At 39.8% G+C, this 17894-nt stretch overlaps 2 protein-coding genes across 2 annotated transcripts in view; one reads left to right on the top strand and one right to left on the bottom strand.

Moving 5' to 3' along the window:
- The window catches only part of DCLRE1A (DNA cross-link repair 1A), a 29958-nt gene extending 29305 nt beyond the window's left edge, over positions 1 to 653 (bottom strand). The window contains exon 1 of the mRNA XM_036736416.1: positions 456 to 653. The gene's annotated coding sequence lies outside the window, so the exon portion shown is untranslated. The remainder of the gene's footprint in view (positions 1 to 455) is intronic.
- A 453-nt stretch (positions 654 to 1106) lies between these two features.
- NHLRC2 (NHL repeat containing 2) overlaps positions 1107 to 17894 on the top strand; it is an 84249-nt gene continuing 67461 nt past the window's right edge. The window contains exons 1-2 of the mRNA XM_036734568.1: positions 1107 to 1303; positions 9122 to 9274. Of these exons, the coding sequence (XP_036590463.1) occupies positions 1126 to 1303; positions 9122 to 9274 (331 nt within the window). The 5' untranslated portion in view covers positions 1107 to 1125. The remainder of the gene's footprint in view (positions 1304 to 9121; positions 9275 to 17894) is intronic.

Raw genomic sequence — 17894 nt, 5'->3', positions numbered from 1 at the left:
GTGAAATTCCTGGGTAGAGATTGCCATTAACTGCTGGTACAGGGGTTCCCCAAGGAGTCTATGATGGCAAGGTGGCTGGCCTTCTTTACGCTCTGCAGCCAAAGGGGAGCCACCTGATACCTCCCTCTACCTTGCTCTTGCGTTGCCTGGTTTCTGAATGGAAAAGAGACCAAGGGGCCCACCGTGCGCCCAAGGCTCAGGGCCTGGAGCCCTCTCTATCCTTGGGGGGAAGGGAAGAGGCAGCGCTAGCCAAGCCCCCAGTAGGGAGCCAGCGATCAGTCTAAGGACCCAGCCTTCTGGGGCTCCTGCCTGGCAGGGACCCCGGTGCCATCCACACCTGTGCCCTCAGAGCCCGTCCCCCACCCCACAGAGCTGCAGCTGCATCCTCTCCCCCGCCTGCTTTCCCCCCTCTCTCCCCTCCGCTCCCCTCATCCTCCCGCGGGCTCGGCACCAACCTTCAGTCCGCTCCAGCACTTTCCACACCCTGGGGGGAACAGCTGACAGAATGCTTTGCTTCTCCTTTTTCGAGTCCCCCCCACACCCTTATTTCAGCGCGCGGCCTCTTCCATTCTACTCAGACCTCGATTTTCTTATCTTTGTGCTTCTTTTGAGGCGGGAACATCTTCCCGCCCCAGGGGCCGTGTCGAATCGGCTGATCTTGAACAAAAATGGGGAGGCAGAGAGGGGCTTCAAAGGGAGCGCGGGGAATTGTTATCAGAGTTCCAGGACTTTGATTTAAATACGTATTTCCTTTTAAACCTCATGTGTCTCGGGGCATCCATTTACCCAGGGTCCTCCCAGGAGCGTATTTCTCGGGCCTTTTTGCTTACGAATCTGCCATTGCGAATGTTCACGTCCGGCGGTGGGGAAATGACCTCGAAAAGGTAACGCGCAGTGGGGGGAGGGGCGCGGCAATTTCGCGTTAAGTGGTGTTTAAAAAGCATCAGGACTTTGGTGTTTAAGACTTTAAAACAAAATCTGCTAGAGGCAAATTCCGCCGCGGAGGGAGGCGAATGTGCCGCACTGAAACCGAAGGGCCGCTGGGCTTCCTTCCTTCCCTCCCGCTTCCCTCCCCCGCCCCTGGTGCCCGGATCCGGCCCGCGCAGCCCGAGAGACGCAGGGAACATGGCGGCCCCTGGAGCCGCGGGCGCGGGCCTGTCGGCCTTGCTGCCCGCCCAGACCTCGCTGGAGTACGCGCTGCTCGACGCCGTCACCGCGCAGGAGAAAGACACCCTGGTCTACCAGTACCTGCAGAAGGTGGACGGCTGGGAGCAGGACCTGGCCGTGCCCGAGTTCCCGGAAGGTGAGGGGACCCCGGGTAGCCCCGCCCCTGCCCGGAGGCGGTGGGGAGGGGGCCGTGCGTGGCCTTGCGCCGGGTCCTCCTGATGCCTGCCATGTAGTAGGCGCCTAATAAATGCTTATTGACTGTCAGATATCTCCTCACCAGCGCTCCTCCCCCACCCCACAGCCAGCCAGGCTTCTGTGTTCGCTGAGGTTTCTATAGAATCCCTAGGGCCACCTCCCCCCTCCCCCAGGCTACCCCGACGGTATATTACCAGGTATTGCGCTAAAAGCCTGGGGAGACCGAGCCCCGAAGCAGCCCCTGCCCTCGAGGAGCTTACAATCTGTCTACAAGCTAGTATTGCTGATTTCGCCACCCCACTTAGGGGTGTCCCTACTGGTCTGCACCCCACTCAGGGGTGCCTGCAGGGACTGCCCTGCACCCAATTCAGGGGTGTCCCTCCTGGTCTGCACCCCACCCAGGGGTGCCCCCACTGCTCTGCACCCCACTCAGGGATGCTCCCGCTACTCTGCACCCCATTCAGTGTTGCCCCTACTGGCCTGCACCCTATTGAGTGCAACCACTGCTCTGCACCGCATTCAGGGGTGTCCCCACTGGTCTGCACCCCACTCAGGGGTGCCTCCGCTGCTCTGCACCCCACTCAGGGATGCTCCCGCTACTCTGCACCCCATTCAGTGTTGCCCCTACTGGTCTGCACCCTATTGAGTGCAACCACTGCTCTGCACCCCATTCAGGGTTACACTCTCTGCACCTTGTACTTCAGAAAGGTTCATTCTTGGAGATGCATCCTTGGGGATGAGGCACCTCATGCTGTTCCACGAAGCCCTTCGTTGGCCCCTCTTCCCTGGCAGAATGGGCAAAGGGGAGGCCTTTGCACTGTTTACCTGAGGTGGAGGTGAGCTGAGAGCTCATGCATTGTTAATGGGCTGAAAGTAGCCAGGCTCAATTATCAGCACCGGGGAGGCCGGGACCTGGCCTTTTCCCTGACCACAGGGCCCTGCTGTTTGCCTTGCAGAAACAGGACACTTCTCATGACCCAGCGCTTACCAAGAGCAGGGCCAGCTTTTCTTTGACAAAGCCCTACTGAGTTTTCACAAAGAAAGCCACAGTAGTGAGTTCATAGGTGTAAATCTAGAAGTCAAGTCAACAGGTATTTATAAAGTGCTCACTGTATTGCCGGAAAGTGGGGAGACAACCCTGCCATCAAGCTTACAATCTATCTATAAGCCACATGGGGCCAACACGCCCTTTCTGTCATTTTACAGATGAAAAAACTGAAATATAGAGAAGTTAAGTGACTTGCTTAGTGTTATACAGCTACATGAGGTAAAACTTGAACCCAGGTCTTTCAGATTCCAATTCTAATGGCCTGTTATTTCATGCTGATTCTTAGAGATTCTATTGAAAATGGACATTAAAGAGGATACAGAGGTTTCTTTTGTTTTATAGAAATTCTACTGTAACTTGTACTACTTAAAATAAATGAACCATTGGCAGGGGTTCGGAATTTTTTGATGATGACTAATTTTGTTGTAATGATATTTGACTTCTAACATACCATACCAGTAAAGGCCATTGTTTGGAGCATTGGCTTCTGAGGCTCAGAGGAAGCTGAGATTTATTACAAATTGTCCTTTTTTGTTTAAATTACTCTCCACTTCACATTACTTTTCTTGCTATAGATAAACATTTCAACATTGTACAATACTAAATTTTAGTAGGATGCTCTTTAAAGTAAGATAGATGCCCTGTCAGATTAGATACATACAGTCCATGTATCCAAGTTTGCCACAGATATATTATAACCAAGATTTCAGAGGGTTTGATCATTACGAACACAATACTGAAATGTTTTCTGTCTTGGTTTGCTGATTTTTAAGTTGATTTTGTAACATAAATGCTTTACCAGTAAGAAAAAGTGGTAAGCTAATAGACATTAAGTGAATGTCCGAAATAGTATAATTACTTTGGTCCTTTCTTAGAAAAAGTTGGAACTTAACTAACTCCTGCTGTTATACAAATAAGCCATAACAAAGACCTTATGTCTTGGTGTCTTAGTCTAGACTTGGAGCCAGGAGACCAGCGTTCAAATTCTGCCTCTGATCCCTAATTAGCTGCATTACAATTTCCCCATCTGGGAAAAGGGTACAATAATTGACATTTATGTAATGATTTAAGGTTTCCAAATTGCTTTATATATATTCTGTCATCTTCACAGCAGCCTTTTTTGGTAGACATTCCAGAGATTATCCACATTTTAAGGATTGTATTGTTATATCAGTGATACTTCTTTTTCAATTTTTCTTAAGTTTTTATTGAAGTATAGTAATTCAAGCTATTATATGGCTTTTCACAAAAGGAATCCAGTAACAAATTATTAGTATTCAAAAAACATTTAAGTGCCTCATGTATAAATAGGCACTGTACTAGGTATCTAGAATACAAAGACAGAAACAAAAAATAAGGAAAAGCCCAAGGACTATACAAATGAGTAAATTCAAGGTGATATAAGAAGAAAGAAAGCACTAGCAACTAGGAAATCAAGAAGGGCTTGAGGGGAGGGAGAGCTTGAAACCTGGAGGAAGTTGGGATTTTGAGATGTAAAGATGAGAAGGGAGTACATTCCAAGTGTGAGAGAGCCTTAAGTGCCAGGCTGAAGAGTTTGTATTCCTATAGGCAGTGGAGAACCTTTGAACACTTTTGAGCAGGGTAATGATGTAATTGTAACTGTGCTTAGGATGATAATTTTTTTAACATCATTTATTTATTTAATATTTTTAGTTTTCAGCATTAATTTTCACAAGACTTTGAATTACACATTTTCTCCCCATTTCTACCCTCCCCTCACTCCAAGATGGCATATATTCTAATTGCCCTGTTCCCCAGTCAGCCCTCCCTTCTGTCACCACACTCCCCCTTATCCCCTTTTCCCTTACTTTCTTGTAGGGCAAGAAAGATGTTTATGCTCCATTGCTTGTATATCTAATATCCTAGTTGTATGCAAAAACTTTTTTTTTGAACATCTTCTTTTAAAACTTTGAGTTCCAAATTCTCTCTGCTTTTCCCACCCCACCCACCCTCCCTAAGAAGGCAAGCAATTCAACATAGGCCACGTGTGTATCGTTATGCAAAACCCTTCTACAATACTCATGTTGTGAAAGACTAACTATATTTTGCTCCTTCCTATCCCCCTTTATCCAATTTTCTCCCTTGACCCTGGCCCTTTTCGAAAGAGTTTGTTTTTGATTACCTCCTGCCCCTATCTGTCCTCCCTTCTATCATCCCCCCTTTTTTATCTCCTTCTTCCTTCTTTCCTGTGGGGTAAGATACCCATTTGAGTGTGTATGTTATTCCCTCCTCAGGTCAAATCTGATGAGAGCAAGATTCATTCATTCCCCCTCACCTGCCCCCTCTTCCCTCCCAACACAACTGCTATTTCTTGCTACTTTTATGCAAGATAATTTACCCCATTCTATCTCTCCCTTTCTCCCTCTCTCAATATGTTCCTCTCTCATCCCTTAATTTGATTTTATTTTTTAGATATCATCCCTTCATATTCAATTCACCCTGTGCCCTCTGTCTATATATATGTGTGTGTGTGTGTGTGTGTGTATACATATATACATACATATATATATACATACATACATATATGTATGTATATATATATGTATGTATGTATATTTCCTTCAGCTACCCTAATACTGAGGTCTCATGAATTATACACATCATCTTTCCATGTAGGAATGTAAACAAAACAGTTCAACTTTAGTAAGTCCCTTGTGATGTCTCTTTCCTGTTTACCTTTTCATGCTTCTCTTGATTCTTGTGTTTGAAAGTCAAATTTTCTATTCAGCTCTGGTCTTTTCACTGAGAAAGCTTGAAAGTCCTTTATTTTATTGAAAATCCATATTTTGCCTTGGAGCATAATACTCAGTTTTGCTGGGTAGGTGATTCTTCGTTTTAATCCTAGCTCCATTGACCTCCAGAATATCATATTCCAGGCCCTTCATTCCTTTAATGTAGAAGCTGCTAGATCTTAGGTTATTCTGATTATGTTTCCACAATACTCAAATTGTTTCTTTCTGGCTGCTTGCAGTATTTTCTCCTTGACCTGGGAACTCTGGAATTGGGCAACAATATTCCTAGGAGTTTTCTTTTGGGGATCTTTTTCAAGAGGCAATCAGTGGATTCTTTCAATTTCTGTTTTACCCTCTGGCTCTAGAATATCAGGGCAGTTCTCCTTGATAATTTCTTGAAAGATATCAACTCTTTTTTTGATTATGGCTTTCAGGTAGTCCAATAATTTTTAAATTATCTCTAGGATGATAATTTTGGCAGCTGGTTGGTGAGTTTATTGGAGATTAGAAGCAGGGAGACCAATTAGAAGGCTATGCCAAAAGTCCAGGGGCGAAGGTTATAAGTGCCTGAATTTGGGTGGGAGTGGTGGGAGTTGAGTGGAGGGGATGGATTTGAGAACTATGAACACTTGGTAACTAATTGGATTGGGTCGGTGACCAGAGAGGAATGAAGGTTGACAGATTGTGAACTAAAGTTACTGGAAAGATGATGGTATCCTTTCCATCAGTTAATCGATAAGCATTTATTAAGGCCTTCCAAGCACTGCATTAGGTGCTAAGGATACAAATGTATAAGCAGAGAAATGGGAAACAATCTTGGGTGTTAAGGAGCTGACATTTCTAACATGGAAGACAGACAACAAGGGCATGTATATCCGAGAATGTATGTGTTCATATATATATATTTGCATATCCATATGTGTATAATATACAATTTAATACATTATTATATGTTATATAATAATATGAAGTAGTTAAATGATAGTTTGAGAGGGAGGGCACTAACCTCTAGAAAGATTTGGAAAGACTTCATGGTGCTTGAGCTATGCTTTGAGGGAAGGGAAGGATTCTCTGGCAAGTAAGGAGTGAGTACATTCTGGGTGTGAAGAATACAGAGAACGCCAGTTTGGCTGAATTGAAGAGCGCCGAAAGGGAAGTAATGTCTAGTGAGGGGGCAAAGATAGGTTGGTACCAGAAATAGAAAAATTTGGAGAAGGGATGGGCTTAGATAGAATATGAAGACTTTCCCTTTTTAGATGTATTGAATTTGAGGGCCTTTTTGACATCTGGTAGGAAGTTGGCAGTATGAGCTTTGAGATTGAGATACGGGAATCAAGAATGCCAAGAGCCAAGACAAGCCCTTGGGGAACAAAGTATCAGGGCCACAACTAGAGGGCTGACCTCGACCAAAAGGGCTACCAGAGAATTCAGCAGGTAGGAGAGGACACATGGGGGACATGAAGCAGCTCACTGGTTAACTTTAATTCTTTCAGTAGGGTGGGAGGCAAGTTCATCTTGAGAGGGATTAGTGATGGTAGAGGATTAATTCCCCTTAAAGAATAGAAAAATTGCAGAGGAATAGATTTGAAACAGCCACTTTCTGAAGACCTGTGGAATCAAGGAAGAATAAAAGGATTCCCATGCAGCATAGACAGTCCATTGAAAATTAGATAACATGAATTTGATGTGTATGGTTGTATGACCAGTAATGTGATTCCCAGGGTTAAGAATAGGCATGGTGAATGGTGGAAAGTCATAGGAGCAAGTGATTCAATGGTAGAAGATAATATTTGGTTGAAGTGGTAAATTGTAGAGAGGAAAGTTAAGACAAAAGTATGATGGATTGGGTGAACAGAGAGGGGCAGAGAGAGATGATGAGTATAAAGAGTAGGGAGGTTTAGGACCTCAAACGGGAGAGAGGATAGGATAGGGAAGGAAAGAGACTAGGATCAGAATGGGACATTTCAGTGAAGGGTTTTAGAAAGGAAGATTGCTGTTCAATTAGCATGTACTTGCTGATATAAACTTCAAAGACCGGTGATTTCATTGGTGCTAGTGTTCCAACTACTGTACAGATCAAAACTCTTTGATACCTTAATTGACAGTTTAATGAGTTATAGCCAACAACATGATCATGGTGACCCTAAGTTATTAGGATCATCTAAGAAGTCCCTAAGCTCAGTTGTTTTGGGGGCCTGTTTTGGGATCAAATGCTAAAAATTTTCAGTGTGGTAGGATCTTTTAGATCTTCTTCCTGGCTGAAATAACACATTAGAGAGGACTTAGAGTTTGCAATTTAGCAACTACCAGAAATCTTATTCTGTTATTTTGCAGTCGTCTTTGTGTTCCTTATCTGTGTTGCAAAACTTTTTTCATATTAAGCTTTTTCAGCCTAGATCAAATGATCTGGAATCCAAACGAGTAGAATACAGGTTTAATGAAGCATTGCCATTTTTTGAAGAGTAGGGAAATGAGCATTTGCTGGATGGAATATACAAGAAATCTGGTTTTCTCCAGAAGACTTAGCATTCCTGGTTGCTATCTCTAGTTCTGATTGAACCTTCTCTCAAATGATAGATATATTGGACCAAGAAGGGGAATAGACATACTACTTGACACTTCTAGCCTCTGCCTTTTATAACTTCAATGTTTTCCAACCCTTTGAGGTCTAATCCACCTGTTAATATTGCTTGTTCCAAATCTCTTTTGATACTATCCGTTGGTTTCCACATACTTCTTTTTTCCCAAGTGGTTTGTTATGTGACTCACAGTCTTCCTTTTCGTCCTATTTCCTTTAAATTTGAGGACTCAGTGTACACCCGAATGTCATGTCTAATATTCCGGCCTCCTAATTTGTCAATCCTGTCCACTGCCATAGATTCTTAGTCTGACTCAGCCACCAGTAGTTGTATCTTAGGCCTCGCCATTATCTAATTCTTGCTCTCTTACCTCTGGTTATCTTGAACTTTGAAACATCCCTCCTTCATCATAATCTCTTATTTTTATTATTGTCCTTCTTCTAAGCCTAATTTCTTCCTCCTCACTACATATGACCTCTAGTTCTTCTACACCTCACTGTTTCTCCAATTTATCATGCTTGCTGTGATCTCACTATATTTCCTTCACAGTCTTACCCCTGTGACCAACCAACTCAACTTTACACTCTCATCTATTCTTGAATCTTTTGTCCCTCTTTCATCATTCACACTTGTCCCTCTACTTAACCGTGGGTTTCCCTTCCTCCAGCCTTCTCTGCTACTACCTCCCATCACACAGGTATGCTAACTGGATCTACATGTTATCTATCTCAACTAGATTCTCACTGTGCTACTGAACTACTTTTATTCTTCCTTGATTCACACCCTTATCTTCCTCTTGGAAGTGACTAAAGCTTTTCCTTTTCCCAAGACCTTACCATACCACTTGTAATTTTTCTCTGTAGAAAGCCCTGACTCTTGCTTTGCTGAAAGAGCCAATCAGTGAACAACGTTATATTAATCAGTGTGCCAGACACTGTGCTAGCCAAGTGCTAGTGAGATATGGACAAAAGTGAAACAATCCCTGCCCTTATGGAGCATACATTCTCTTGTGGGAAACAACACATGAATTTTTTTTATATGTTTCTTGGCATCAAAAACTTTTTAATCAAAAGCATTTATTATGGACGGCACCTATGTGCTGGGAGCTCAGGATACAAAGTTGGAAGTAAAACAGGCCTTGCCCTCAAAGAGTCCACTTTATTGCACCTGATGTAGGTATGCATAAAACCCATACGAGGCTATAAACAGACATATCCCAATTGCACACACCTTAAGTTAGAAATTTTAGTCATCTCTTCAAATTCTTGGCCTGTTGTATTACAGTTATTTTTTTAAAGACCATTTCATTTTTTTCTTTACAGTTTTAGTTGAATTATCTATTCATTCTTATAACTAAAATTCTTTCATATTAATTTCAGGACTAGAATGGCTGAATACAGAGGGTTCCATTTCTGTCTACAAGGATCTTTGTGGGAAAGTAGTAGTCCTGGATTTCTTCACTTACTGCTGCATCAACTGTATCCACCTGTTACCTGATCTTCATGCATTGGAACACAAGTACACAGATAAAGGTATTGTACTTTAATTAGCTACTAAGAAAATTTCCTGGCAAGCGTAAAGGAAGTATAGCTGAGTCACTTATTGGTGGATGACTAAACATTTGGCAAGCCTTCAGTGATTCTAAAAGTAATTTCTGATCTCTGCTAATCTAAAGAGAGGACTCCATGTACTCATTAAAACGTTCATAAAGGGTTAGATTTAGTTACTGTGATCTGTCTAATCAGAGGACCAACATTTAGAACATCATCTCATCTTGTCTTATAATTGCAAAATGATTCTACGATCAACAAGCTTTTGTGTTTCTACTATATGCCCAGACTTATTTTTAATTTTTTTTAAATTAAAATGTATAACCATTTATAACTTTTGTTCTTGTGGTACAATTTTGAATTTAGTTTTATTGTTGCCTATTTAAATATAATCTGACACAGACTGTATGATACTACAAAATATTATAACAGTTACCTTTTCTTTGGTCACAGCCACATATAAAGTTTGTTTCGTGTAACCCAGTATTTCCCAGTATGGTGATCTGCCATGGCTTGTGAATAGATGTTCAGCAACATGCAGAATATTTGAGGAAACCTCACAGAATGGAGTAAAGGGAGAATATGAGTAGTAGGAAAGTTGGAGGGAATGTACCAAAAGGAAAAAGTAGCAGGTACAGTAAAACTTTCATTAATTGAATTATTTAGACAATAGGGAGTTGTGATTTATTATGTTTTGTAATTAACAATAGTAGAAAGAATGTTGGACTCCAATTAGAAGGCTGAGTTCTACTTTATGCCTTTGGGATCATTCTGTCATCCGTAAAATGGGGGTTAGATTGGATAATTTCTAAGGGCTCTTCCAGACCTAAAAATCAGTATTTCTTTATGGAATGTAATTTTAATCTTTCTTTGGTGATTTTATAGTTCCTTAAGGATCATCTTTATGAATACCTATTATGCAGTATTATATATATTGAAGATATAAAAAATTATGCCCCCTCGCTGCTGATTGCAGAGTATTATCTACAAGTTGTTTATTTTAAATCTCTACTTTTAGATTTCTCTTCCATCATTGGCTTTTTGTTTCATAAAAAGATAATTCAGAAAAAAATTCTAATTTATTTTTAATGGGGCTCCCCATTACCTCCAGGATCAAAAACAAACTCCTCTGTTTGGCATTTAAAGCCCTTCGCAACCCGGCCACAACCTACCTTTCATAGTTTTCACACTGTTCCCCTTTGTATACTTGATGTCCAAAATGACCTTCTTGGTATTCCTTACAATTGACAGTCCATCTCCTGTCTCTTTGCCTTTGTACACATTGCACCCTGGGTGTTTTTGGTTCCTGTGATTGTCCAGGCTGTTTCTTATGCCTAGAATACACCCCTTCCTTCCCTCTGCCACTTAGAGTCCTTGATTTTATTCAAGGCTTAGCTCACATGCCACTTCATACATGACACCTTTCCTGATTCCCCCAATAGGTCCTAGTGTCTCCCTTTCAAAATTCCTTCTGTTTATTTAATACATATTTTATATTTACATGTGTACATGTTTCCCCAAAGTAATGTGAGTTCTTTGAAGGCAAAGACTATTTTACTTGGGTCTGGCACCAGGTATGTAGTAGGCTGTTAATAAAAGCTTCTTGATTAATTGATTTCAAATAGTTCTTAGTTAACTGAAGAGGAGAAAGAAAGGAAGTTTGTAAGATGTAAAAAAGCGTTATCTGTGGGGCATAATGGAAAATAAAATTTACATAAAAATGAAAGGCATCTTGTAAGTTTAGAGGAGAAAAGAGGATAGGCAGAAACAATTAGAAACTGCTTATCTATCGATTTCATATCAGTTTGGAATGTGTAGCTGTGACTAAACTTTGCCAAAAGAGATGGGAATCTGAGGTGAGTTTTTGCTTAAAGGATGATTGATAATTAAAGCTTATTCAAACCACTTCCTAGTCCTACATCTGTTAGTTATAATTTTAATTGACCACCCAAGGAATCCATTTCATACTATGTTTGTGCAAATATATTTGCACAACAGAAATATCAGAATTTTTTACCTCTGATGTGTCATACCTTGAAACACCAACTTGTCAGTCAGTAGTCATTATCGAGAACTCAGCAGATATTTGCTAGACGTTTTACAAATGCTTTATTTCTCAGTCTGTGTCAGTGGAACTGCCTAGATAAGGGAGAATCAAAAATAATGGAATTCAGGTAATTCAGTATTAGATTAACCTGAAAACATAAATTAGTAAAGAACTCCCTACTTGATAACAACTAGAAAGCAATCTGGAAGAAATGAAACTCAAACCAACCCATTACACCGTATTCCTTATCAAATTCAAAGTGGGTAAGTGACCTGAATATTAAAAATCAAGAATTAGAGGAGAAGAAGATCATATTCCTCTCATAGCGATGGGGAGAAGGTAAATTCCTAACCAAATAAGGGGAAAAAGCAACGGATAAACTAGATCATTTCGATCACACAAAAGAGAAAGTCAGTCTTCAAGGATTAAGGATCTAATACGTAACCAACAAGTGCAGCCAGGTGCTGCAGTGCATAGAGTGCTGGGCTTGGGGTCAGGAAGACTTATCTTCCAGAGTTCAATTCTGGCCTCAGACACCAGTTGAGTGGCCCTGGGCAAATCACTTTACCCCATTTGCCTCTGTTTGCTCATCTGTAAAATGAGCTAGAGCAGGAAATGACAAACTGTTCCAATAAAAATTCCAAGAAAATCCCAAGTGGGGTCATAAAGAGTTGGACATGACCAAAAATGACTGACCGATAACAACAAAACGTAACCAGCGTCGTTAGGAATGCCAAGAATAAAACAATTGCTACTTGCATTGAGTTTACATTCTAATAGAGGAGAGAACAAGTACATATAAAATATATACAGCACAAATATAATAAAGTTACTTAATAAATGCATGAAGAACTTAACTACGAGGTAGTTTGGGAGATAGGGCACTAGTAGTTGGGAGTTCAGGAAAGACTTTTTGCAGAGCATGGTACCATGTCTGCATCTTTAAGAATGTATAGAATTAGCCATTCAAGCCCAGATAGCACATTATAACATTCCATAACCTGGAATGCTTCCAAGGAAGATTGATCAGCATTGCAAATGGCCTCAAGTTTGTACCATGTGAGAACTGATAGAAGGAGCTGGGTGGGTGTATCTATCTCTTAAGTATCTGAAAGCTTTTCATGTAGAATTGGGATTAGATTTGTTCTGTGTGGCACTAATAAAACATTGCCTTTTAGGCATGGTTAAGAAAAATCAACATTGTTTCAGTTCTCCATTACCATTAGGACGCCAAACAGGACCAGTGTTTGAATTATCAGCCAGTCTTCTGTGCCCAGCACCAGAGCATCAGCTAAGTAATAGGCCTTAGGCGCCAGTTCCAAACAGGAGCCAACCATGACCTTACATGTAGTGTTTTCTAACAGTGCAATTATCACGTGCTGTCTTGGAAGAAGACAAATAAACTAGAGCTGAATGTGAGTTTGTCAGTATCCTGGGGTACTTATTACTAGTTATTTCCTATCTCTGATGCCCATCCTACCCCAGCATTTGAGAGAGAATCCAGTGGCATTATCCTCCTTTCATTACAGGACACACAGTAGATGGGAATTATAGTTGAATACTTCATCCTAATGCTAGCAGATTCCTTCATTATTTACTAATCTTTATGATTCCGAGTCAATGGCTACCTAGTGAAAATTCCCTTTTTATATTAGCACTATCTGCTCCACTTTCATCCATCTCAGTCCTACCCTTCCTAAATTTCTAGGCTGTTTGTCCCACCCCGTCTCCTTCACCTTCCCCAACCATCTTTCCATGTACCCTGTTCTATTGTTAATAAACCTTCCTTCATCTCAGACATCATGCTTTTTCCATCTTGCACTTGCAGAAATCTCTCTTCCTCAAGAACACCATTCATCTTAGTCTACCCTCTATAGTTCTACCTGTACCTTCTCTCACACACCTTGACACGTGGGTCTAGGAAGAGGAACGAGCAACTTTTATTCTTCACTGCTTCTTCTAGACCATCCTTCTGCCCCTTTCACATAGCAACTTCTCTTCTTTTTACATTCACTTCAACTATATCTTCTTCTCCATATCTGGTCCTACCAGCCCTCGGCTTTTTCTCTCTTTTTTGAATTCAGCACCTAGATCGCAGTATTCCTTTTTGTCCCAACACCTGCCCAAATATTTGGAGCATTCAGTATATGTAGGTTGACTTCCTCTCAATATTTCGATACTGTGGCACAGAATCTAAAATGCTTGTAGCTGGAAAGTGTAATAGTTATGTTTCTAATGATGAGAAAATTACAAATTTATATTAACAGAAGCAGAAACACCTAGAGTTTACCATATATAACTGCAGTGGGTTTTTACTAAATAAAATTTGCTTTCTTTGGATCAAATGTCTTTTCACATCATTATCTGATATGACTTTGTTCTTATCTGCAGTGGTACTATTTCTGTTCTTGAAGTGGCATTCCCCAGGCTATTTAAAATTCCGGTGGATATTCAGTTCATGTTTATCAGTAAGCCAAAAATGGTCAGCTGTGTGAGGAAGTACTTATTAATTCAAAAATAGCCTCAACAAGTATTAACTTTGTAACTAGTCTCCCCTCTCTGTAAAATAAAGCCTTAAAGCCGTGTACATCCGGTTACAGTAATTAACCACAATCATCTTTACAGTGAGAATAAAAGAAAATTATAAATATTCAAAGGCCTAGTCACCAAATAAAAGATGGATTATAGTATTGAGTGGTTCTAGCGTTGAAAGATATTTTTTAAGTTGTATGTGTCATTGCTCTAATTCATGATAATTCAACACATATATTTGTATCAAACTGGCCTATAGCTACATTTTTATGCTATCCAGTCACCAAAAAAATGAGGATACAAAAATTCTGTAGGATTACCTAATTCCCAAAATTAGCATGTCAACCAATGCTAGAGGAAAAAGTAGTTTTCTAAATGCGGTTTGTTCACGTTTTTATAAGAGCAAAAATCTTTTGGAAAATAAGCTAAGAACCTCCTTTTAAAAAAGTACTTGCTAAGTGTATATACCTGTGAGTATTTAAATTGGTTATATTTAACAAGATATAACTAAAGATAACTTGCATTTTGGTTGAGAAGAGTGATTAATTGCTAAATGAATGGTTAAAAAAATTCTATGGAATAAAAGTTGAATGCTTATGTTGAATAATTTCTTTTCTAACTTCTGAGTAAATACAGGTATCCATATATAATAACTCAACATGCCAAATATTTTTGTTAAATAATATACAAAACAAGGTATAGATATATTGAATTGAATGTATAATAATACATTTCTAAAACATAGAGGGTTTTTGTGAGGAAGAGGCAAAGATTTTAACAATGCAAGTCTTTCCTTAGGGTTTAAGTGTGGAAAAAATGCCAAGGTACTGGTGACTTCTCTTCTAGGACCTGTTTTGAGTTAATGAGTGGTTAGAGGAGGCGTAGATTAGCCCCACTAAAGCAGAAAATTGGATGCATTGCCATTTCTTTCTCCTCTGTGACTTACTGTTCTTCTCTATCTCCAATCTGTCTCTCTTCTCCCTTTTGCTTTTCATAGTTGGAGGAAATAAGAATTATTTTTCTAATTGTTGTTTCAGCTACAGAAAAGAAGAAAGATATAACAACAGTGATGACATCCTCTATACTTCTCTGCCTCTCTGTCACTGGAATATCTCTTTTCTCTTGCTACTCCTATAATCTCCTGATTTTGGGATGCACTCATCAGTTCCCAGACCCCACTTTTCCAAAAGCAACTTATGTGTAATTTATGAATGAAAAGTCAATTCATTATGTAGAATAATAGAATAATTCTTTAAAGTTGATTTCTCAGGAGCATATTTATTGTAACTCTGTTTTCTTAAATGATTACATGCTATTTCAGTTTTTTACAACTCTGAAACAGATACATAAAACAGAAAAGTTGAAATGTTATATGTAAAATTTAGCCAGCTTACAGAAAATTTTAAACTGTCAGTACAGTTGAAATCCATTATATTGTGATAGCAAAGGATTGGAGAAAAAAAGATGCCCATCAATTAGGAAATGACTAAACATATTTTGGTACACAAATAACAATATTACTATGGGGTAAGAAATGATGAATTTGATGAATACAGAGAAGCATGGAAAGATTTGCAAGAAATGATGCAGGATGAAATAAGCAAAGCCAACAAAACAATATACACAGTGACTACAATAATGTAAACAGAACAACCACAAAAAAATCAAAAGTGGATATTGCAAAATTATAAAGACCAAGCATGGCTTGAAAGAAGAGAATAGGAGAAGACATCCCATCCCATCCCCTGGCAGAGGTGGAATATCCACAATTGTACATTGCATATATTTTAAGAGTTTTTCGATGTATCATTGAGTTAGGCTGATTTTTTCCTCTTTCTTTTTTTTGTGTTAAAAAAAATACTGTTTGTTATGGGATTGTTCTCTGGGAGGGGGAAAATGTTTTATAGTAACAAAAAAAGACATCAATAAAAACTTATTTTAAAATAAGAAATCCAGTGTAGTCTTTGTCATATTCTTGTATGACCTCCACTACCCATACTTTTCCATGATTTAAACCCATTTACCTTTATGATTTTTTTTTCATCAAAAATCCATGACTATCTTAATTATTGTATTTGTATATAGCTCTTGGCCGGTAGGTAGGTAGTATGTTTCATCTTGAGTCTTCTGGAATCATCATTGGTCATTGTATTGATCAGAGTTCCCAAGTCTTTCAAGGTTGTTTTTCTTTACAATATTGTTGTTACTGTATCTTGGTTCTGCTCACTTTACTCTGTATTCTGGTCATTGAAATCTTCCCAGATTTCTCTGAAACCATCCCCTTTTTCATTTCTTACAGCATATTATTCTAGCTCCTTTATATACCATAACTCGTTTAGCCATTTCCCAATTGATGGATACCCCCTCAGTTTCCACTTCTTTGCCACCACAAAAAAAAACTGCTATAAATATTTTTGTGCTTGCATACTTAGTTTGTTTTGCTTAAGACCAATCCTTCCTTTAATCTGTCCTTCCTTTTATCCTTTCCTTCTGTCAAGCCTTCTTCTTAATCTTTGTATCCTTGTTCCTTATTTTGCATAGTGCACATTTTGACCACAACCAATTAAAATATATCAAGATTTAATTCAATAAGATTTATTGTGCCTACCATGCAAGTCACTAGGTTAGGTGCTGGAAATACAAAGACAAAAACAATCCTTGCTGTCAAGGAGCTTTCATTCTCTTAGATGATACGCTCTCTTTACAGAGGTAAAGGTAGTTTGCGATGGAGAGAACACAAACACCTGAAAGGATAAGGATCAGGGTTTTGTGGTATCAAGTAGGGCAGGTGAGGGAGCTCAAAGGCCTTAACTTTTTTAGTAAAGTAGGGAGCGAAGTTCTCTACTAAGAGGTAGAGGGAGAATAAGTGCTCTAGGAGGCTTGTGGATAAACAACATCTGGAATGGCCACTGTGGTGAGTTCCAGCATCAGAAGAATTAAAAGGATTTCCATGTAGTAGCAGCAATCTAGTCGAGATCCAGAAACATGAGTTTGTAGTGAACTTACTGACTTGGCAGCTTCATGGGACTTTCTCCAGTCTCATTTGGTAGCACTTGAATAAAAATGGAGAAGATAGAAGGTGGAGGTAACTCAGAATTGGGATTTGGCAATGGGTGAATGGTGGCAAGAGATGCAAGGGTAGAGAATGGTGTACTGTATTATTGAGCTGGTCAGCTACAGGGTAAAGTATATGAAGAGGCTAAAGAAGGACTAATGAACTGGTAGGGAGGATTATTAGGATAGAAGATCATAGTGGGAGTGAAGAACAGATTTAGGAAGACAAGCAAAAGATTGAAGACCAAGAGGTTATGATTAGCGAGGGGAATACCAATTTAAGACCATAATGGTAGCCTGCTTATCAATGATGGTGAAATCTAAGGTATGATCCCTGTAGTGCCCGAGGTGGGGTACAGATTTGGTTCATCACAGTTGAGCTTATTTAAGTACTAGGAGGCTGACATGTTAAAGAGATTATTAGTATGATATTGGAGTACCCAAGTATGAATAATAAATTTGGGGTAGAGAAGAGAAGACTGTGAATCAGGTGACCAGTTGATTGTAACAGCAAGGATCTAGAATGAGTGGTATAGATGGTATACCCTAAAGGGGATGAATTTCTTGGTGATGGTGGCACAAGCTAAAAGTGGCATTGAGGAGCCAAGAATATGCCTAAATCTTCTGGTTCATGGGTCAGGTAGTTTGCAGTATTTGAGAAAGTAACCAAGGATACAATGTCTTATGGAGGGAGTCAGGTTTACTTGAGCATAAGAAGTTTCAAAGTATGAGGAAGAAGTTTTAGGACCTTTTGGAGCTTGTTTTTTGGGTGTGTTTGTGTGTGTGTGTGTGTGTTTAACGGAATAAATCTCCTACATTGTCCATCTAGTCTTACATGATAGTATGGAAAACAGGAATTCTTCATCAGTTGGCTGGGGGTTGGTAAGTTAAATTTTTGAGTAATGAAAGATATAATTTTGGAAGCTCCACAATATTTGGGGACTTGATGCAAGCTGCACATTGGTATCT

The sequence above is a fragment of the Trichosurus vulpecula genome, chromosome 8 (assembly GCF_011100635.1).
Source record: "Trichosurus vulpecula isolate mTriVul1 chromosome 8, mTriVul1.pri, whole genome shotgun sequence".
In the NCBI taxonomy this organism is placed as follows: domain Eukaryota; kingdom Metazoa; phylum Chordata; class Mammalia; order Diprotodontia; family Phalangeridae; genus Trichosurus; species Trichosurus vulpecula.
The sequence above is the reverse complement of the archived record's forward strand: the minus strand, read 5'-3'. Positions and strand labels throughout refer to the sequence as shown.